General features: G+C 41.5%; 1 protein-coding gene across 4 annotated transcripts in view; it reads left to right on the top strand.

The window, feature by feature from the left end:
- MEGF10 (multiple EGF like domains 10) overlaps positions 1 to 18,160 on the top strand; it is an 85,124-nt gene extending 66,964 nt beyond the window's left edge. For 2 of the 4 annotated variants that reach the window (XM_063421717.1, XM_063421714.1), the window contains exons 15-25: positions 1,847 to 1,981; positions 2,337 to 2,465; positions 4,955 to 5,083; positions 6,180 to 6,308; positions 8,090 to 8,218; positions 8,718 to 8,954; positions 9,933 to 10,060; positions 10,225 to 10,348; positions 12,173 to 12,217; positions 14,235 to 14,441; positions 15,948 to 18,160. In XM_063421717.1, coding sequence (XP_063277787.1) covers positions 1,847 to 1,981; positions 2,337 to 2,465; positions 4,955 to 5,083; positions 6,180 to 6,308; positions 8,090 to 8,218; positions 8,718 to 8,954; positions 9,933 to 10,060; positions 10,225 to 10,348; positions 12,173 to 12,217; positions 14,235 to 14,441; positions 15,948 to 16,111 — 1,556 coding nt within the window. In that variant the 3' untranslated portion in view covers positions 16,112 to 18,160. The remainder of the gene's footprint in view (positions 1 to 1,846; positions 1,982 to 2,336; positions 2,466 to 4,954; positions 5,084 to 6,179; positions 6,309 to 8,089; positions 8,219 to 8,717; positions 8,955 to 9,932; positions 10,061 to 10,224; positions 10,349 to 12,172; positions 12,218 to 14,234; positions 14,442 to 15,947) is intronic. The other 2 variants (XM_063421718.1, XM_063421716.1) reach the window with 1 other exon arrangement.
- Positions 18,161 to 23,445: the final 5,285 nt, after the last annotated feature.

Below are 23,445 nucleotides of genomic sequence, written 5' to 3'. Positions count from 1 at the left end.
TTGTTATGGTACAGCTTTCCTTTTATTCACTGTCTGTCCTGTGGCACTCTTTATGAACATGACTTTCCAAGAAATGTCTAAAGCATTTCCAAATGTGATTGATGAGTGTTAAGTTTGTAATACGGGTAAATAAAACATACTTGAGTTTCAGAAACTAAAAGCCTTCCTGTCGAGTCTGCTAGGAATCATTAGCTTAGTTAATAATTGTGGGTTTAACACTTGCTTTGTAAGAATAGTCAGTGGCATCAGGCCCCACTGACTGAGGGCAGACTGGTAAACAGAGGATTTCAAATATACCCATAGTTCCTTTTGAAAAGCTTGTCTGGGTAAAATACAAATTCCACGGAGAGAGATACAGATGAACTAAGAAAATCATGCCAGAATCAGGGAGGTAAATAATAAGCCCTCCCAAGATTTGTCACAGTTTGCCAGCAGTCCAGCTGTCTTCAGTTTGAATCACTGAAGCTGTGAGCGAAAGGTGTTCAGGGAAGAGAATGTGAGTTGTCTGGAACTGGAGGGGAGCCCAGTTTCTCGAGTAGGTCTCCTAGGAACAGAATCCAGGAGCACATGGGTTAAGGACAAGAAAAGGTGCTGCTGGCTCTTCCAAAAGAGGCTTAAAAGGTAGGAGATGACCTGAAACAGTCACTGTCAGGGAGAAGGAGAACCAGGGGAAGGTGAAGTTCTGTCAGTCCAGGAATGGCAAAATTTCGAGCTGAAGGCTGTGACATGGCACTGTTAAATCCCACATCAGTGTGGCATTAGTATTCCTCGAGCATTTCTGACTGTGAACAGTAATTATTCTCACTATCTAATCTCTAAGGGCCCTGCAGTCAATCAGTGCATCCAAAGTGTAACACTGCCACGTAAAAATGTTCCCTTGTGTTTTGGAACTGTGCCTATAACCTGGACAAGAGGCTCCCAATCCAGTGCCCCTCTGCAGCATGGTCTGCATGCTGGGAAGAGAAAGGTCATACGAACAATTTGGATCCTGGTCAGAAACTGCCTTTTCAGTAAACAGGAAGACCTTTTGGCACCGTTTCACTTTGAGAAGTTAATCTCTCTAGAGAGATCCTGGCCATACAACTTGTATCAAGTGTGTAATTAAAAGACTGAATCTTGAATGAAAATGAAATATTGAAAAGATTCCAAGGTAGTTTTGTCAGTGCTAATTGCAGCTGTTCAGGTATTTCTCTTGATCTCTTACCTAATATCCTAATTTATCAGGAAATAAATGCCAAAAGGAATTAGATCCACAAAGAAGGAGAAATAAGCCTTTTTTTCCTCGCGTTTTTTCTTTTTCTTTTTGAGAAACTCATGCTTTTTAACATAATTAGCTGGGCATCTCTGTATTTCTGGTCTCAGGTTCTCTGAAAGTTAGAGTGACTCTGTACCATGTAAAAGAATGGTTGATTGGAAAACATCTGTGCTTTTTATCCAGTGAAGTTACTGCTATTTGAATTCCAAATGTAGGAAACATATCGGGAATCAAGGTCTAAGATGACCCCACTCATCTAGAGATAAAACTATTCCCTCTATTACTTCAGATGTGCTTCAAAAGATGTCCTTGTTTAGCCAAATAAAGTATGTATGCACTCCAAACATTATCCCAGTTCAGGGTGGCTTGACATATAATGGAATGTCAACAAAGTGATGAACCAGAATACACCAAATCCGTGAGGAGAGGGAGCAGATCTTGTTTTGGGAGTGTAAATCACTGAGCTGCACAAATAACAACCACCTCCACCGGGGTTGGAAAGCAGAGCCAGTTCCAAGCTGGCAGCAGGTGTCCTGACGGCTGGCTGATGGCAGGACAGCAGCAGTGACAGTTTGTCCTCTCTGTTTCCAGTCTGCTCGCCGGGGTTCTACGGACACCGCTGCAGCCAGACCTGCCCCCAGTGCGTGCACAGCAGTGGCCCCTGCCACCACATCACTGGCCTGTGTGACTGCCTGCCCGGATTCACAGGAGCTCTCTGCAATGAAGGTACAGCTGGCCCCACAGACTCCAAGGGATTCACTCGCCAAGTGCTGGAATGATTTCCATTCCATCATTTGGAAGCTGTGAAACTAAAGATACATTCAGTTGTGGAATGTTTCATTTATAAATCGGGAATCTTAGGCTGTTTCATCCTTCAGTATGAAACCCACTGTACTCTCAGTTGCATTATTTGTGTAGTGAATATGGATATTGTGTTCACTATAATTTGTACTACCTCACTTTACCCTTATACTAACCAATACCTCTCTCGATCCAAATATTGGTTGTTTGCTCCTGAAATGAAAGAAAAAAATCTTGTTCTGATCACTAAGGAGTTCTAATTCTGACAATGCCTTCTCAGTATGTCCCAGTGGCAGATTTGGGAAGAACTGCGCTGGAATATGCACCTGCACCAATAATGGGACTTGTAATCCTATTGATAGATCCTGTCAATGCTACCCTGGATGGATTGGTAGTGACTGCTCTCAGCGTAAGTACTGGCTTTTTTTCCCCCTTTAATTCTAGAACAAATAATCAGGGCCCAGCTAGTTTAAAAGCTTGCTTTTTTTTTTTTTTAAAGAAACACTATCTTAAATCAGAAATTAGGACTTCATGGTAAATAATGGAGAGATCCTAAACTTCTCTGGCCAGGTCAAGAACAAAGGTGAAATTTTCTCAGACACAGATTAGGGCTCTGGCTGCACAACCATCCTTGTTCTCACTAAGCATTTGAACATTTTGTTAAGAAATTTTTCACTATGCCTTTTTTTTAAGTGCTTATAACTCTATGATGGATTTTCCTCTTTCATCATCTTGCAAGTGTTTTCACAGATAGATACTTTTAGTGTCATTCTGCCTCATTCAAGTGTTCTCTTGGTGTGCTGAACTCAGTGGACTCTCATTACTGACTTAAAAAGGAAAAGGGAAGGTCTTAATTTTAGTATTTTTTGTAAAGTTACTTTATTAAATAGTCACTCCCCATATAGGGCCTGGATAGCTCTATGCAATTTGTTAATTAGAGGAAAGAATTGTTTTAAGGAAAAGTCTGAAAAGAGGCACATCCAATTCCATAAGGTGCTAAAATCCACACGTGCCAAAATTTCAGTCAACCCGCTTGTGTGAATAAAAGAAGCTGCACCATACCCTGAAATGTCAGACATGTGCTGGGGTTTCCATGGAAGTGAATTTTTTAATAACATGGCTCATTGGTTTACATCATTTACAGTTTGACTGGCCCAGGTTAACAGGCACTGCACAAGTGCACGGTAACATCTGGTCCATTTGGGAAAACAACCCAAAAAAACCCTTTACTGGCTAAATTCTGTGAAGTGATTAGCATGCACAGCCCAATACCAAAATAAATCTTGGGCCCATTCCTGTAGAAGCCAGTGGCTATAAAGGTCCCTGTTTTTACGGTAAAATAAGTAGGTAGTTGGGAGAGTAGCAGAATAGGGGTATTTAGGAGGAGGAGGGACTTACTTGCTGAATCAATATCAAGAAAATGGTGCCAGCAATATGAATGGAAGTGTTTATTGAGGCTGTGCTCACAGACCATAACAGAGGAAGTTTATTTGCTTTGTATAAAGGCCTTTCGTTCACATGGAAAATAATGATTCCATTAATTTCTTTCAGAACCAGCGATCTTTTTTAAACTTCTGATCTTTTGCCTGTATGCCATTTACATTCCTTCTTAGCTGACCACTAATTTCAAACACAAACCAATAATAAAAAATAATTACAAGACACAACTGAAGTGAAAGTAACAAAAAACCCCCCCAAACTTAGTACTTTTTTTCAATTCATCATAATATTGTTTTTAACTAACTGAAATCTGGGAAAAAAGATGATACTTCGGAAAAGTACAGCCCACTTATACATGAATCATTATGCAAATATTTAAAGGATTGAAGAGTTTTATTGGTCTCAGGCAACTAGATCAGTACAAAACAACAAGGAGTTACCACCCTTTTAGATTTACATAAGAGTAAAACCAAGGCTGCAGTGTCTGACCCCTTTCTTCTCTCCTATGAAATACTGTCATTGTACTTCCATAAAATTATTTTTAAAGTACTAAAGCATTATTTATTTTACTATTTATTTTTAAAATACTAAGTACTACTTAAAGTACTGCTTTCTTCACTAAAGGAAAAAAACCTCTCAAGATGAGAATCGTACTCAACAGAAAGAGTCTATTCTTAGAGTACTCTCTTCACTTAGTGATATTCTACCATGAAGAAAATTATCTTTTGCTCTCTCTGAATAGTAATTAGTATTTTGGAACTTCACAGTTCTGGTAGCAGCACATAGCATCAGATTCATCCATCATGACATTTCCAAAGCAGCCAGTAAATTCTGTCTCATAATGAGTCGACATGATGGTGAGCAAAATAATATCCATTCTGTGGATAATTACTTGATGTTTAGAAATACTATATTGATCATTGGACCCATGGAAGCAACTGAGATAACCAGATTAAGGCGCAGACTGATTATCTTCACCACATTTAGGCAAATACATGAAATTTAACAGTGGAAGCACAAGAAGCAGGCTCAGTATTGGCTCTCAAGCTCTAGGCTATATAGGAGTTCGAACTTTCTCTGTTTTCCTTCACTTTTCAAGATATAAAAGCTGCATCACCTTGACTGTTTGCAGAGTAAAACATAAGTGAAGAAAGGAAACCTTTTCTCTCTGAGAAAGCTGCTACTAATGTCCTATTTACTGAGTATTAAGGATGCATTTTTCACACATTTAATATTTTTCAGCACTTTTTACCTGGAGTAAAATGATGCCTTAGCTGAAATTAATGAATAAATCTGTGGCTGTTTACTCAGAACAGAGCAGCCTAAAACATGCACTTGAGAGAAAAACAGCAAACACCGAACAAAGCAGTACTCATGTGTGAATGGAAGCAGCTCTATTCATGTGCATCAAGGAACCTTTGTCATTTGAGGTTAATTAATTGCTATTGGTTGTTGCAGCCTGCCCACCTTCCCACTGGGGACCAAACTGCATCCACACATGCAACTGCCACAATGGAGCTTTCTGCAGTGCCTACGATGGGGAGTGCAAGTGCACCCCGGGCTGGACTGGCCTTTACTGCACACAGAGTAAGTGAATTTTGTGTTCATTCTTAGTCTGAACATCAGTGACAGAATTATCCTCCAGAACAGCTTGAACCTGGAATTCAAGTAATGATACAGATGCTGTTTTATTTAGAACCTTGAAAGATGCTTTCACTGGACTGTAATAAAAGAATTTCTTTTGGAATTTTTTTCATTTAATAATACATTAATTCTGATCCTTTTTCCCCAAGAGCTTTTTGTTAAAGTAGAATAGCTATGCAGTGACTGGGTGTAGGTATGTGGCATTCATTACATGCTGGCTAAGAGTTCATAGGAAGTTTGAGAAATAAACATTTGTTTGAAATAGGTATGGGCAAAGTTGACTTCTTATCTTTTTCATATTACACTTTGAGTTTGGTTTACCTTCAGTTCAGGTCACTTCACTGACTGTGATCCTGGCTACAACCCCTGTATTTGACCTCAAGAAAAACAGGAGGTGTTTTGCATTCAGTGTGCAAATACATGTTTTTCATAAAATCAGAACTTTGCTGTTTCAAATGAGTAATGTCATAGTGGCAAGAAATAACAGATACACTACAGGACCATATGGATGCAGTTCTGGGACACATTCACTATGCTGGGTCAGCTGTCAGCTATCAGGGGTTTTTTGCTTCCTGCTGGTGAATAATGATCCCTTTACTGTGGTGTGTCTTCTTCATACTGAAATGGTTTCTTTGTGAGTAGCTCAGGTACAATATGTTGTTGTTTTGGCTTTTTTGATGCTTCAACATAAACTATGAAGGAAATATGTCCAGAGGTTCACTGACTGATGGGCAGACTCCCAAAGTGCCCTCTTCATCCTCCCTCAGATCTCTTTTGAAGGCCATTTCTTCCAGGAGCTATCTCTGCTGTCTTTTCAGAACCTCTGCTGCCAGCATCATTTCCCAGCCTCATTTTTGTCTCATGTGTGTTTTAAATAACTCCAGACAAGGCAGGTCTTGCTCCCTTGTGCTGACAAAACTCTTGAGTTTCTGGAGCTGCAGGAGCAAACCGTCAGTAAAACACACAACCAGAATGTTTGTCTTCCACTCCCAGAGCAGCTGTTTCACCCCTCTCCCCCCTCCCTCTGCTCATGTTGCAGGGTGTCCCCTGGGGTTTTTTGGGAAGGACTGTGCTTTGATCTGCCAGTGCCAGAACGGAGCTGACTGCGACCACATCAGCGGGCAGTGCACGTGCCGGACAGGCTTCATGGGGCGGCACTGCGAGCACAGTGAGCACACCCCTCTCTCGACCTTGGGATACAGACTCTGGCCTCCAGGGCAGTTCTGATGGGCACAGAGCTGGCCACAGGCTTTTCCAAACAGTTTAAAACCCGACAGAATTAAGTTGTCACAATGGTAGTGCCTGTCTCTTTGCACTGTGTTTTAGTCGCTTTGGGCATAATGCTAAAGGAATACCCAATTACTCCATCATGTAAAAGCAACTAAATGAATCCAAGGAATTGTTGTTAATATCCTTGTGAAAGCAACAAAATGTATCCATTAGTATAAACCACAGTGACAGCTAATAATTGGAAAACTAGAGCTAAGAACTAACGCGTCAATGCTAGTGGATGAAATTAATCTTCACAGTGTGGTTTTACAGCACAGTTGGGTTGTAAAAGCATTGTAGGTGGTGTTCTGTTTTCATGTGTGTGGTTCTCTCCTCAGGGAGATCAGGGATAACACCACTAACATCACTGGTGGTGTAATGTTGTACAACATTAAAAGAATAGTCAGGCTCCTGAGCACAGGAGTGTTTGCCCAACCTTTGCTGACTTCATGGGGCTGTGCTGCCACATTTGTGCATTCTGATGACATCCGTACTTCTCCTCAAAATATCACTTTTGGTCAGGAAAAGATAACTTTTTAAGATAGTCTCTTGATGTGAAAACATCACTTTAAATAATGTGGCAAATCTAACTCTGTTACGGATTTTGTATTTTATCCTACAAGATGATAATAATGATTTAACAACATTAAGCTGTATATTTTGATATTCATTCTAATTCAAATTTTGAAATGGCAAAATATACTATGACATAATGGGTTTTGCCCACCCATTTACCTCAGTATTTCTAATCCTGTTTTATTGAATGTAATCAAGAGAAGGAAGAGGTACATAAACATGAAGTTTTTCACTTGAGTTGAGATTTGTCAAGACTGCAAGACCATTCTCTAGCACCCATTGTTTTACTTTATTTTTTAAATTATTCCAAATTAGGAATGCATGAAAAATGAGTTAGATTCTGATAAAAAGACAAAAATAAGTAAATATAGTTGCAGAACTCTGGAAAAATTTCAGAAAAAGTGAAGAAATACTACACTTGTTAAAACCATTAGAACTACTAAATGTGACAGGCCCCACAATACCAAGACGTGGCAGTATAAAAGAAATTATTTTTATCAGTGTAGGGTAATTCTCTACCAGGATACTTACGTGAGATAGAAGATACTTTAATCAATAATTAAGTATTGTATTCAGGTAATTCAGACAATTAAGTACAACTTTCCCCATTACCTTATTTATCCATAATACAGCATTTTCTCCTGTCAGTAGTTTCTCAGCATGCAGTGGGCAGCAGTTTTATTTCTCTGTAAATGTGTGCTGCATTTAGACTCACTGCTAGGGCCCTTTCCTTTTGCTGTTTTACATCAGCACACCGGAACACCATCCTGGTGTGTCTGGCTCCACCTGTATGATAACGAGATTTTTCAGGCACTGGGATCTGAGTCTTCTGGCTCTTTATTCTCACCTTTCCCCTGGATTTCTCACTGCACTGCCTTAGTGGCATTGCAGTTGAAGGATGAATAGACATCTAATCACAATTCCTCTCTCTCCTGCACACGGAGGGGTCCTTACTTAGGAGCATTTCTAGGAGCAATCTGATGCTGATGACACATTGCCACCTGCTGCCCACGGATAGGAACGTGTGGGGTTGGACTCTGTGGAGTTGCAGACCCGTAACTCCAAAGCCTTTAATGAGTTTTTGCTTGCTTATGTTCTGTGCAGAGTGTCCCCAGGGCACATACGGGTACGGATGCCGCCAGATCTGTGATTGCTTGAACAACTCCACCTGTGACCACATCACGGGGACCTGCTACTGCAGCCCAGGCTGGAAGGGGGCCAGGTGTGATCAAGGTAAAGCCCAGATGGAATCAAATTTAATGTAATCCTTTCACAGAAACTGGATTCACCTATTAAACACCATCTCTGTGCCATTCATTACAAAAATCTGATAGGCATATTTAAGTATCCCATTCTGCTAATTCATGTAAGTTTTGGAGGCTTTAAATTAAATACCTTAGTGATAATTAACTGGAGCATGAAATTACAGGGCTGTGCTGCTCAAAGGTGCTGATGGAGCATGGGCTTTACCTGGCCCAATCTTTTGCCAAAAAGAATCTTCTTAATTTCTCAAATCCATGAAACCATCTCTTTTCTGTGAAGATTCCAAGTGTTTTTCTTTTCTGTGAAGATTCTGAGTGTTTTTCCATAAATTTAGGATTGGTTTCTGACAGAGTTCTATTCTGGCATTATTTAATACAGTTAGATTTAGAAGTGAAATTTTGTCTCCTGCTCCTGACACATGACCCCTCTGGATTTATGCCACTGATTTTCATTTCTTCCTCTATTCCAGCTGGTGTAGTTATAGTGGGAAACCTGAACAGCCTGAGCCGTACCAGCACTGCCCTCCCTGCTGACTCCTACCAGATAGGAGCCATAGCTGGCATCATCATTCTTGTCCTGGTTGTGCTTTTCCTGCTGGTGCTGTTCATCATTTACAGGCAGAAGCAGAAAGGCAAGGAGACACACATGCCTACCGTGACCTACACGCCTGCTATGAGGGTCATCAATGCAGATTACACCATTTCAGGTATGTGATGTTTAGAACACTTTTTTTTTTTTTCCTTCCAACTCTTGGCTTTGCACTCAGATCTGCCCCTAAAAGGGCTTGAATTCACATAATTCTTCTTTTTGATACCATGAAGGTGGCACACACTGGCAAAATGTGTTAATTTTAAAGAAAACTGACCATATAGCTCACTTTACTGTGCAACATTTTGCATCCTCAAACTTTTTCTTTTGCATTAAACATGTACCTTCCTATCTTCTGTGCCTGCTTTTATATACAGTGTGAGTGTGGCAAAATCTGGTTTCTACATGGGACTTTAAATTAAATGCCAACAGCTTGAATAGAGGAAGAATGTAGAAAATCAGTAATTTGCACTATCTGTGGCAAGGTTGTGGAGAGAAACAGATAGCAAAAGGTTTGAAACTAATTAAAAGAAAGAGCAATGAAACAAAAAGGAGTTTTGACCTATTAAAGTGCCTGTGAGTTGGGATTCAGTGAGTACATGAAACTTTAGGCAATTGTGCCTTCTGAACACCACTGGTAAGGAAAGCAGCAGCTGAAGAAGGCAGCAGGAGAACTTGTCAGAGTTAAGAATAAGCAAATCAGCAAAGGTCCTGGTGTTCTTGAAGCAGCAGAAAATGTTGGTGCAGACTTAATAGTACAAGTGACTGTAATGATGATTAGACAGGAATAACAGAGCAGGGACCACAGCAGAGAGAGGAGTTAAGTTAGCAGGTTACACTTGTGAATGCTCCTTGCTAGAAGTGAGAACATGACTCGTTACTTCCTAGTCTGTAGCTCTAATTTCTGTGAACGAATAACAGGTTTTGTGTTTGTTTGGTTTGTGTTTGAATGAATAAAAAGTTCTGTGTTTGTTCAGGGTTTTTTTAAGAAACTCTAGGTTAGATTTGGAAATCAGTGCAGCACTCTCAAAAATGTATCTTAAAAAAGAAATTCTGTGTTATTTTCAGTTGTTCATTTTCCTTTCTTCCTTTTCAGAAACCATTCCTCATCCCAGTGGTGGGAATGTCAACAGCCACTATTTCTCTAACCCCAGTTACCACACTCTGACTCAGTGCTCCAGCCCACCTCATGTCGCCAACATGGAGAGACTGACCTTGGCAAAGGTAAAGCAGAAAAACATGGAAACTTCTGTGACAGTCCTTAGTTTATTTTACATTGTTCCCTAATCTCTCCTATTTGGCTGAGTTTTGCTCTTCCTGATTACCACCTGGAAATTCAGCATCTTCCCTGCAATTTCAGTTATATTACCTCTCTTTCCTTGAAATAGGCAAAAACCAGTCAGCTGTTTGTGAACCTAAAAAATACAGAGCCTGGAAAACGAAGTGCTGTCATGGACTACACAGGAACACTGCCAGCAGACTGGAAACATGGTGGCTACCTCAATGAGCTTGGTAAAAAAAAAAAAAACAAACACAAAAAAAAACCAACAAAAACAAACAGAGGAGAATATAAATGTTATTCATTGTATGTGCAATGCATCTCTTAAGGCAGGAAGAGACAAAAAGTGACCCCTTGTGAGGAATGGTGGAACAGTTTTTTCAGCCCAGTGCCCAGTGCATGATGTGTAAAATATCTCATTTGTATTAAAAGATTGACTTATTGATTAGTTTCATAAAACAGTGGGGTTTTTACAATATGGGTCTGCTTGGACAAAATACAAACTCTTATTAAATAAATGAAGGGTTGCATATATTCTTTTTCTTTTTTAAATCACCACAAAATGCAACCAGTGATTTAAAAAGTAATTTTTCATTACCAGAGCCACTTCAGGTGTAAACAGTAGATCTTCCCAGCTAAGCCTCCTGTTAGCTAAAAGACAGAGCATTGTCTTTAAGAGGAAATCCCAAGGAAGTGAGGGTTGCTGTATCCTGCTATATGCTGTCTTTTCATCCTTTTCCACTCTCATGCATTCCAAAAAGGCTGAACTGCACTGACCGGTGAAAGCCTTAAAAAGGACATTCAGTGACAGTATAATTCAGAAAATTTAGTTACCTTCATTTCTGGTACTTACATGTATCAGACTCTGAGATTCAGAACAACAGTATGCAGCACTGGTTTTCTCCCTGCTCTTCCCCAACCTCGGTCAAACCACAATTCAGGATCAGATCTGTTGTGTTTGGTTTGGCGGTTGGTTGGTTGGTTGTTTTTTTTAAGAAAGGATTTCAGTCCTAATGCTCAATATTCAGCTTTTTATTGTCTTAGAGCATTTGAACTTGCACTAAGTGCTCCTCAGAGATACTTGCTGTGGTTAGCCTAAGGCAGGCAATCTTGAGCAATAGTAAGGTTCCAGAGGACTGGATAAATGCTGATATTGTGTCTGTTTGCTAGAAAATCAAATAGGATTACTTGGGTAACTCAAGGCTGGTGACCTAAGCATCAAACTTTTGAAAACAACAGGACAGCTGACATGAGATCTAACAAATAAAGATAGGGTAGGAATAAAATAAATTATGTTTAGGTCTCCTTCAATAGTATCACTTCCCTCTTAAAAACTACTAATTTTGTTTAGCTAGTGCATAGATAAAATCATTTTAGGCTTTTATAAAGCTTCTAGCATGGTACCACAATACAGCCAAATTAAAAAATTAGCTCTCCACAGTATCAATCAAAGCTATTTGAATAAATCAGTAACCAGGAAAGTACCAAGTCTCTGAAGACAGCTGTCATTCACTGCTGTTTACATTTATTAAGAGAAATCTGTGAGTAACAGTTAATTGCAGATTGTAGATTCAGGTGCAAGGTGTTCAGGCCACTGGGGCTGAAGAGGGTGACCCTGATTGGGGAGTGATTAAATTTAGAAGCAGAGCATTGAGAACTGGAGTGAATTCTGCACACCCTGAGATTTTCAGGTCAAGGTGCAATGCCTTTCTGGTAGATAGGGTTTATCCAAACAAACAAAAAAATGCTTTAGCCAACAGCACTTATTAGGATTATTCAAGAGTTAGTAACTTGCGTTCTGTGAGGTCAAACTCGATAATTTAATGGTCCCTTATGACCCACCTTCCCTGTTCCTGTTGGAAAATGTACAAGCAAATAGTACAAGGGCTTCTGTACCCCCATCCTCGGCAGTTCCACAGTCCTTATGAGAGAATTATTCAGCTAGGACAGAAATGAGTCCCAAAGCAATTCTTAAATATTTGGAAGCTTTTGTCTAATCACTTTTGTTTTCTTTAGTTTTAAAACTACTCTGGGTTTTTGTATCATTTTCTCCTCAGGTGCTTTTGGACTTGATAGGGGATATGTGGGGAAGTCCCTGAAAGGTGAGGTTGTTTTCTGATGTATTTAGATGAAACTACATAGACATGCCTTTTACTCTTCTAAATTACCTTTGGTTTCTAGGTGAAGAGAATATAAAAATAATTCTGGACTAAATTTTTCCTAGACACTGAATCAGTATGTGATTGGTTTGCTTGCTGGTGTGCATCTTTTATCTTTTTTGAAGGGAGGTCATTGGATTTTTTTTTAATCAAAAAATGAAACCACAAATCAAGCCATTTTAAGTCCCCTATTGATATATTGATAGTGTCACATAGATCAAAGGCTTTCTGTCATGCTTGAGTCACAACACAGCTCAATTCTAGACTGCAGAACACATGCTGCCTCTGCTGAAAGGCTTTAAAAGAGAGACAATTCCAACTGCAGCTGGCATAATCTGCGTAACCACAAATTTTCACCCCATCCACTGCAGGCCCTTGGAAAGGATATCAAAATACAGAGACACAGACAGGAATGAAAAGCTTCCAGAATTCAGGCTACTGATCTGATATTTTGATCTTCTGAATGATCCAATTTTCTCCCAAGACTTTACATTTTTCAACCCTGATGTGTGTCACTGTTTGTGGTACCTGATTAGGGCATGCCAAGGGTGCCCAGATACCCAGGCAATGGAAAAGGTGTAGCAAAGTCCATATGAATGGTGAGTTAAACACAGACAGAAAGCAGGTGATTTGTCCCCTTGTGTATAACAACGCACAGTTAAACTGATCAAGTGATTTATTACACTTGGTTTTTCTTGCCCTTGGGTGACAACAACCCGCTGCAGCTCCAGGCTGGGGCAGAGGGGCTGTAAAAGGCCCAGGGGGTGCTGGTGACAGCAGCTAGACATGAGCCCAGGGGTGCCCAGGTGGCCAAGAAGGCCCATGGCCCCTGGGCTGTCCCTGCCGTGGTGTGGCAGCAGGAGCAGGGCAGTGACCGTCCCTGTGCTGGCACTGCTGAGGGACCACCTTGGATCCTGGGGGCTGCTCTGGGCCCCTCACAACAAGACAGACACTGAGACATTGCATATCAGAAAAATTTCCTTCCTGAAATTCAAGCATTGGCACAGGCTGCCAGGGAAGTGGTGGAGTCACCATCCCCAGGGATGTTTAAAAAATGTGAAGATTTGGCACTTAGGAACGTAGCTAAGTCATTGATTTAGCAGTGTTACATAAATGATTGGACTCAATGATCTGAAAAGTGTTTTATAACCAAAACAATTCTACAATTCTATGATTACAGAAAGCCCAGTTCAAATGAGTCACAAAATCATGAGCACCCATCCACTGACAGGTCCAAAGTTAGTCTCATGTTGGATATGGAGTCAGGAATTAGCTAAGGAAGTCTCATGATAAATAATGCAATATATCACAAAGCCACCAGAGAACGAAGTAACAAAAATGCCGCAAAATCAATTCGCAGCAGGAGCAAATACATCTCTGGAACCAATTATTCATCCTTCAGTTAAATCCTGACATTACAGGCCTCCTGATATTTCCTTTCCAGTTCTCCTGCATGTGCCTTGCCAAAACTTAGAAGAAACTGGTTATTTTTTTAGTGTACTCAAACACTCAAACTTTGCACCATCCAAACCACCCCTAGAAATAAATCATACTGCCATTTGCCCAGACATTGCTCTTGGGAACAGTCTCAGATCAGTTATTTTAAGTGTCCTGAGTTCAACACCTGGAGGGGCAGAAAGTGTTCTGGAGCTTGTTAAAAACTGATTTTACTGCTTATCTAAATATAATGCTGAGTATTATTTTTTACCAGAATTGAAGGTGCACAGATTTTGCACAAGTAATTTGCTGGTGGCAAGATCAAGTCCATTACAGAGCATAGCAGTTGAGATGCTTTCATTGATTGTTGTAAATAATTTTGAAGTGTTATGACTGGTTTCCATTTACATATTCACTTCTGAGTGACTTTTTAGAACTCAGCATTAAAGAAAACCCTTTTTTTTGGTAGCAATATCCATGGCACACAGCATGCTTGAGACAGTAAGTGTTTTCCTTTTTGTAGATCTGGTGAAGAACTCAGAATACAATTTAAGCAATTGCTCACTGAGCAGCTCTGAGAACCCCTATGCTACTATCAAAGACCCACCGGCTCTGGTGCCAAAGAGTTCAGAATGTGGCTATGTGGAAATGAAGTCCCCAGCACGTCGCGACTCCCCTTACGCTGAGATCGCCAGCTCTGCCACAGCCAAGAAGAACGTGTATGAAGTTGGTAGGTACAAAATCTACCTCTGGATACTGAGGGTTAGGAACAAAGAGCACAAGGCTTTTTATTCTTTGATTCAGTTTAATCAAAATATGTGAAAATCACTGGAAAAACAAAATTGCATGTTTAGATGCTGCTCAAAAGCTGTAAAAACAGTGTTATTCCTCCTTTAGTGTAATTCACACAAACAGGGTTTGAAGTATCTTCAACTCTGTTCTGTAACGTACAGGTACCTCTGAATTTCCCTGGTGTGAAAGCCTTCCTTTAAACAACAGCATAAGATAAGCTTAGCATTTGATTGCAATGTAGTTCAGCTCTAGGTTAAACTGAATGCAGCTGGAGTTGCTGCATGTATGGGAGAGCTGAAGTTCTCTTTCCTTCTCTTGGTCGGAATAAAATGGCATCTTCACCCACATGAAGCACTGAATAAGGACTTTACAATTAGAAATATTTGTAAAGCAGGTGTGTTTTATTTCCAGCTGGGACACAGGGGGATGTCTTCTCCAAACTGTGCACACCTGGTCAAGACAAGGTCCAGGCTTGAATACACATGGATCCCATAAACCCACACCTCCCCACCCGCCCATTCCCTGCCTTCTCTTGCCTCATATTCAAATTAGCTGTCACGCCTCCTGATGATCCTGAGTTGGGGTCTTGGAAGGAAGGCCGACATCTTCTTCAGATTGATCTTTGCTTCTGGGCAGGCACAGTGGAAGTTTGGCTATTTTTCAGTCACTTTGCTCTTGCCAAAGATTAGGAGCTTGGTTTTGCTGGATTCAAGCCACAAAGTTCTGCTTCATCAATTTTTGACAAATACCTGGGGCCCTCTTTGCTGAGTTTCAACATTATACATCTTACCTATATGACTTCTACTTAGTAACTACTTAACAACCAAGCTTAATAGTTAATCCTCTATGTGTTCTCAGTACAAGCTGTTTCTTCTCCAAGAACATCAAAAGCTGCTTCTAAAATCCTGTATTTTTATATCCATAAATATCCTCCATATCAAACAGATGTAGTATTCCACTAATATGGGCCCTACCTTGTTACCATATTTCTTTAGTTACAGAAAACTTGGGGGTCCTGTGGAGTAGTAGCTGTCCTGATAATCTCTGAGCTGTAAGAAGTTGTGTCCTGTGTCACAGGATATATTCTCCTTTTCTCCTTGCAATTAGAGATCACTGAAATCCATCAACATACCTATTCTGCTGTTAAGGACTGTTATCAAGTCTTGATCAAAACCCTCAAATTCAGGTTGTTGTTTTTTGGGGGCTTTCTTTTTGTTTTGCTAAAATGAAAGACATAAAGAAGAGATACTGTCTTGTTTCTGAGCATCAGCAAAGACGCTCATGTCAGGGCCCTGCTGCAAGTGTGAAGCAAAAACACCAAGCTGTGTTTCTACAGCTACATTTCAGGACTCTGTATGATGAGGAATCTTCCTAGCAAAGCAGAAACTGAAACGAAGTATCAATGTTTTCCTTAAAGTTGAGTGTATGCTCTCTATCCTCACAGAGCCCACGGTGAGCGTTGTCCAGGGCGCGTTTGGCAGCAGCAGCGGACGCTTCGGCCAGGATCCCTACGACCTCCCAAAAAACAGCCACATTCCATGCCACTATGACCTGCTTCCTGTCCGAGGGAGCCCCACACCTTCCACAAAAGGGGTCAGCAGCAAATGACCCCACAAGAAGCTGATGCCTACAACCCTGGGACTCTCAAGGGGCAGAGTGGCATGGTTGTACTCCTTCCTCTCTAGTTTACCATCTCTCTTGGCTCCTGATCTGTCTGGCAGGTAACTGCTGTACCCTAAAAGCAGAATTTCAGCACGAGGTCTGTAATGCATACACAAGTGACAGATGGACAAATGCCACACTCTGGGGATCCTGATTATTCTTTTTTTTTTTCTTTTTCATGGCAGTAAATTTTATAGAAAAAGGTATGCAGCACATTTATACTGTAATATACTGGCTTAGAAAATAGTAGTTTGCAGATTATTCTTGACAACATCACATCTTAGCAACTTCAAATATAGGCTTCATGTCTGTCATGTTCCAGAGCAGTAATACTCCCAGGACAGTGCAATTTACCAAATACCACTTTGTACAGGTGATCTGATTCACCAGTTACTCACTAGTAGAAGGAAAACTGCCTTGGCCAAATTTCAGCTTCCATTCTTATCTTTAGTCAAGACATACTTGACATATTAGTCAAGAAACATGATCTGATGGGGATAAGGAAGCACAATGTTGCAGTTGTTTGGGAAGTCCATCATCAGGCTTTGCTGTCCATTGCAGGTGGTGGATGTACTTGGCCTGAATGGTTCTGGAGATAAAATAATTGCATACATCAATATTTACATGATGCTTCAAGACCTCTTAGTACTGCAGACCCAGCACCAGTCTTCAACAAGTATTTTGCTACAGTTCAGCTTCATACGTTGCGGTTCTGACCACTATTTCTGCCACACAGAAACTAATAATCCACAACATATCAGTTATTACTTCAAAAAACATGTAAATTGAATCAGTTTATTTTTGTCACCATGGACTGATTATGTAAGGAGTGGACAAAGGTGATGACTTCTGTAAATCTTAACTGCAAGGAAGGGTTTACATTTTATAAAATTGTAGTAATAATGACTGTAATATAGGATAAAGATAGTAAGGTCTTCTGACTTCTTTTTCTTCGAAGTAACTAAGCAAACTCTGTGCATATTTGCTAAAAAGGCACCTTTTCTTTTTTATAGTTGACGTAGGGAAACACATGCTTAAGCTGGTCTTTTGCATTGCTAATAATGTGACACATGTATCCCCTCCCCCCCACCACCTTCATTAACTTCTGTCTCCATTTTTACGCTGTGTATTTGTGTTTTTAGTGAACTAGCTTGTAATTGGAAAAATACTATAGTGTGTGTGTCCATTTCTTTTGCATTTTTGCCAACTGGCCTTTATTTTGTTTGGTTCAAGGGACCTCTGGGCAGAGCAAGAGAATCAAAGTAAAAATTCACAGTGATGAATTATCAGATGTGATTAAAAATATGTAACAGTTCCGATTAATTCATTAGTTCAGGTGAAGAAAATCAAGGTGTTGTTTGTTGAGGATGACAACAAGAACACAGAAGAAAAGTAAAACCAGTTCCTCCTTAAAGTTTAGCTTATTCTGTTGACCATGTAATTGGAGACTGTCTTCCCAAAACAGTCTCCTTTTTCCCAAAAGAGGCTTTCAGTTCTTCCAAAATCCTATTATGAATTGCAAAATTTGGTGGAAATTAAATTCACCAAGGTGAATCCATTGGACAGAATTTTCCTGAAACATGTCAACCTAAAAATAACACTGTTGTTACAGATTAGACATCTTCTTTCAGTGAAAGATACTTTTAGGAAGCTAAGGGTGAGGCATCACCATTTAAGATGACCTGGCAGTGCCTCTGTAGCACCTTGTCCTGAGGGTTGGTGTGTTGCTGATGGAAGGGAAAAAGGACACTGTATGTTTTGCAGTTCCCTGGATATCTCTGTTACATACCTGGAATAAGGAATTCCATTTTCTTTAAATTTGGAAAGTACAGGTATTAGCTAGAAGATTTCTAAGACTGGTTGCCATTTAATCCCTGTCTAAGATCAAGTATTGATTTGGTTTGTATGCATATAGATAAAATGTAGAGCTACTGATATATATACTTTTTTGTATTGTGTGAAACAGACTTTGAAATAAAACCTTTCTTCTCTAAAGCCATGAATAGAAAATGCTGCATTTTACAATTGGGTGCTCACGAAAACTTCTTGCTCTTTTTGAAGACCACTAGGTAAATTATCTTCATCAGCTAAAAAATTCTTTTAACATGGAAAAGTGAAAAGCTGAAAAAATGTTGGGAGGTTTTTTAAATTTCCAGTATGTCACATATCCTCAAGTGATATATTCAGTCAAATAATCATGAAAATAGATGAGTTTACTGTCATTTTGCTAGTGTGTGTATTCTAAAGATAAACATTCGTGAGGTCTGCCTTCCTGCATGTGAGTAAAACTCTTGCTGTGTAGTCAGCAGCAGCAATGTCTGCATAAATCTGAGCTGGATCTGCAGTACATACAGGGCAAGCAAATGGCTTGTGAATTTACTTCAGAGAATGATTCTTGGTGCTCAAAACACTGATTTCCTGGAGTGCACTCTGCTTCTCAGCATTAGAGATCCCCAGCTCAATCTTTGTGACTGCCAGACAGCTCTTTTGGTAGATCCCACTGTGGTCTTCACACAATTTAAAGACTTCTGAAGATACATTCTGTAGGGTGGAAGAGACTGAATGGCTCAGTTGATGGAGTAATTTTGGCAAACACTCAGAGAACTGGCTTCACCACAAGGAATGTAAAAGGATGCTTTGCCTCTATATAGTCACATTACAAGAGTGACAAAATATTGCATTGAAAATGGAGGTAGCTCTCCCCTAGCAACATGCCACCATTTTAATAAAAGGCTGCACCAAGTTAATAGCTGACTTTAAAGTAGTGAGTATAAATTTCAGGCTTTAAATACGTATTAGTTTCAACCACTTAGAAGCATAATGAACCCCACAGCTTTCTATTATATCCAAGATTTTAATCACAACACACTGTAACACATAAAATCTGTCCTTATCTTGATCTACCCAGAGATCTTCCATTGACTTTAACTGGAGATGCACATGCAGATGATGGGAAGGAAGATTTCATTGTACTTACACTTTCTGCTGAGACAATCTGCAAGTTCATATTGAAGTGGAGTTAGGATAAAATCAAAAGCAAGGAATATGTTACTCAAAATATATGGGATTTTCTAGTACACTAACATTTTTTTTATCCAGTATGTGTCCAAATAGTAATTCTTAAACTGAAGCTCTAAAGTCCAGACTGAAGAACACACAGCTAGTTTTGACAAAAAATGCTTTATATTAAAAGTTGTATATACAGTATCTGAAATTACTGAAAAAAAATGAGTGTATGCTTATCAATTACTGTAGAGAAGACACTGTCATTTGATACACTCATACTAGTGCTAGAGCACTGAACGTAACTTTCCAGTTTTTTGGCCCACTAGACTTCAGTTTGATACGGCTGAACTGTGTTATATTTTTAAAGAAAACCTATCAAGTATGCCTGGCTTTTTTTTTCTTACTTGGAACAAAAAAAGTGTTTTGTTGTGAAAACATACATATATGTTCCAAAGATGACTGATGTTCATCATTCTTCCTCTCTCTATGATGTATTTCACTTCACTTCACATACCTGTAGGTTAATACAAAAAAGTTTCTAATGAATAATGAAAGATGGGAAGTGGTTTGATTTTTTTTCTTTTTTTTTTCTTTTTTTTTTTTTTTTCTCTTTTTTTTTTTCTTTTTTTTTTTTCCTTTGCCTATGAGGGATCTTGAAATAGCACAGGAAATGTATGAAATGTCATTTTTGTTCTCATGGTTTAATCCCAGCTAGCAACTGAATACCATGCAGGTAGTTACTCATTCCTCCAGGGAGGAGAAAAGGAAACTCCGTGGGTTGTGTTGCAGTGCTTGTTTGTCCTTAAAGGACTGTTCCTCCCCCCACTGCTATTGGTTTTACCCTTGTTGTCCATCTCCCCTAGACCTGCCCTAGTTCCTGCCCATAGTTCTGGAAGCCTCTATGCTGCATGATGCCTTTGGTACCCTGTAGTTGTATCCTCCCCCTCTACAACTCCATTGGACAAAGTGATGTGAGTCCCTCCCTACACAACCTTGGCTGGTCAAGTTACTGTGTGCACCCACTGTTCTACCCTGTTCAAAAGTCGAGTGCACTCCTCTTTGAGGATCTTTCGGCTCCTGACCCCTTCAAAAATAAACCTTGTTGGAACCTCAGTCCAAGAGCCTCCTCTTCCTCCTTTGTCTAATCCTTTACAGCGTCTGGCACTGTGTCCTAGGGCTGGTGGCCCGAGGTTCTGCCTGCAGCATTCCCCATGCCACGGCAGTTCCCCTGGCTCTGGCGCAGCAGCGGTGTGCTGTTAAGCTAACCAGGGCACCGGTGGACAAGGCACGCATCAGGTTGAAATAAGAACAGTTTAATAACTGGAGGAAAATAAAACATATTGCTTACTACTAATTGTAACTCTAAAATAGAAAAATCCATCATAGAGCTCTAATGTTTCAGATTTAAAAAGCTACAATCCAGTATTGTAGGGGTATCATTCTTCTTTGCAAGCTTTTCTGTGCAAATCTGAGAAACTAAGTATTCGTTCTATGCTGTTGAAATGGGGAGTTTAGTCCTAAATAATTCACTTATCCTACATTCATACAGCCATCTTATTGTTAAGAAAGTAACAAAGAGTGATCCTGATTAACTACATAGGGTAAATAATCATTGGTTATAAATTAATACTCTCCATAAAGAGTCATGTTTCCACTTAAGAAAATGGGCTTGGACATTTCACAGAATCACAGAATGAATCATGTTGGGAGAGAACTTGGAGATCATCAAGACCAAGCAGTGCCCTCATACCACTTTATCAACTAAATTATCCTTATCCTAAATTGAGGGGCCCAGACCTCGACACAGCACTCAAGGTGGGGCATCACCAGTGGCCCTGCTCCTGCTGGCCACACCATTCCTGATCCAGGCCAGTGCTGTTGGCCTTTTTGGCCAGCTCATGTCCAGCCTGCTGTTCATCAGTACCCCAAGGTCTCTTTCTGCCTGGCTGCTGTCCAGCCACTCTGTCCCCAGCCTGGAGCGCTTCAGGGGTTGTTGTGGCCAAAGTGCAGGACCAGGCACTTGGACTTCTTAAACATCTTACTGGATTCGGCCCATCTATCCAGCCTATCCAGGTCCCCCTGCAGAGCCCTCCTGCCCTCCAAGAGATGCACACTCACCCCCAGCTTGGTGCCACCTGCAGATTTACTCATGGAGAACTCAATCTCCTCATCCAGATCATCAGTAAAGATACTAAACAGGACTGGGCCCAGCACTGATTCCCAGGGACACCACTCTGGGAGTCAGGTAGCCTGAAGGCACCAGCTTGAGAACCGCGGGAATCTGGTCTCTAGTTAACCTGTGGGCTGAGAGGTGTGGCTTCAGGGGCTGTGACATGCCAGGGCATGGTCACAGTGGGAGATGTGACAACAGGGGGCACAGCCAGCTTGGCAGCTGAATGACATGGTTCTGCTGGCTGTGACATCACAGAGGACAGGTCACACTGGCACCTGTGTCCAGGGCCAGCAGCGGATAGTAGGATTCTGACAACCAGTGAGTGCACATGCAGAGGGAATACTGGGCTGGATGGGGACTGGGAAAGATGTGCTGGAGGTTTAAACCCAGAATGAGAGCTGGGACCCCAAGGACAGGGCACTGTCCCCCAGGGCTTGCACCTCTCAGTGTGGCAGATGCCCAGAAAGGCTCTCAGGACATTCTAGGTGCCCCCAGCCCCCTGTTCTCTCCCAGCCAGATGTGCTGAGCCTTCTCTCTCCCAGCAGGCCATGTCTCCAACACTGGCTTTCATCCTGGCCCTGTTAGCCACCCATGCTGGCCTCAAAGTAAATCTACAAGTCGAAAAAGATGACATTCAGCAGATGCAGGAGCGTGAAGAATATCTGCATCAGGAAATGGCTCGACTCCTGCAGGAGATTGAGGGGAGCAGTGGCATTATGGAAAGCATGCTCTCTTCTGCACTGCAACAGCAGTGGGTTCTTTGGGTCAGTGCAGCAGCCCTGGCTCTGGTTCTTCTCGTTCTGGGCTGCTGGTTGCTCAGCAGAAGAAAGCATGGCTCTGCCAGCTGCAGGGAAGCCGTGATCAAGAAGTTCACCAGCAAGAAGGTGAGCAGGGAGAAGTTTGGCTATGAGAATGTCAATAGCAAGGAGAAGGTCAGCAGCCAGGAGAAGGGTGGCAGCAGAGGGAAGATCAGCAGTGAGGGGAAGGGCAGCAGTGAGGAGCAGGTCAGTGAGCTCAAGGAGAAGGTCAAAGGTGCAGACAGTGATGGCAGCACTTCGGCAGTGCCTGCCCCATCACCAATGGGCACATCCAGGATAAGGCTGGAGTGGGCTGTCAGCAACCTGATCTAGTTGAGAATGTCCCTGCTCATTGTTGCAGAGGCAGACTAGACAGCCTTTAAAGGTCCCTCCCAAGCCCAGCTGTTCTGTGTTTCTGTGATTCTACCACAGGGCCTGCCCAGCACGAAGGTGCTGAAGGAGCTGGTGGACGAGCTCCTCGGTGTCTGCCGAGTGCTCTCCCAGAGGAGTTTCATGCCAGAGTTGTACCTAGCCGCCGGGACAGACAGCAGCCCTGAAGCCTGCAGCCTCCAGGAGAAGTGCAGCACCTACCGCCCGCTGGTCATCCTGCAGCCACCCCCTGGCCACTCCTTCAGCCTGGAGAGCACGGAGCAGCCACCAGCCAGGCGCATCCGTGTGGTGCTGGAGTGCCTGTGCTCCAGGGAGCAGGTGCTAGGGCAGACGTGCTTCCTCCATGCCTCTGGTGGCCAGCTGCCCACAGATCAGGTTTTTTACCTGCTGGACACCCTCTGCACAGGCTGGTGCTTGGACACAGAGAAAGTCACCCGCTGGGTCCAGATGTTGGTGGCATCGGCCTGGCTGCATCTGCCCCACTCGTGCCACTGCCAGCTCACGGCGCTGCCCTCCCACAATTCCTGCTGCTTCCAGCTGCACAGCTCCTCTGGCCTTCACTGCCACATTGAGATGGTTTTGGCTGTGCAGCAAGGCAGCTCAGGTGCCTACCTGAGCCTTGAGTAGGCAGCAGCTGGCCTTGCTGGCCTAGGAGCACCCTAATCAGCTGGTGGATGCCAAGGACACTCGGGAACTCTGGGGAAAAGTGTTGCAGTCACCCTTGCTCACAGCCCCTGACTAAGGCTGAGCTAACTATATAAACAGTTATTTATTCTTTAAAAAAAATAAATTTCAACTCTTTGACTAATATTTAGTCTCCCACAAAGCAATTTGTGATGAGAATGGAGACATAAACATTAGTATAAGAAGTCACAAACTTTAGCAAATTGTCAATACAAGAAATTTTGATGGCA

The sequence above is a fragment of the Prinia subflava genome, chromosome Z, assembly GCF_021018805.1.
Source record: "Prinia subflava isolate CZ2003 ecotype Zambia chromosome Z, Cam_Psub_1.2, whole genome shotgun sequence".
In the NCBI taxonomy this organism is placed as follows: Eukaryota; Metazoa; Chordata; class Aves; order Passeriformes; family Cisticolidae; genus Prinia; species Prinia subflava.
This window is presented reverse-complemented; position numbering and strand designations above follow the sequence as displayed.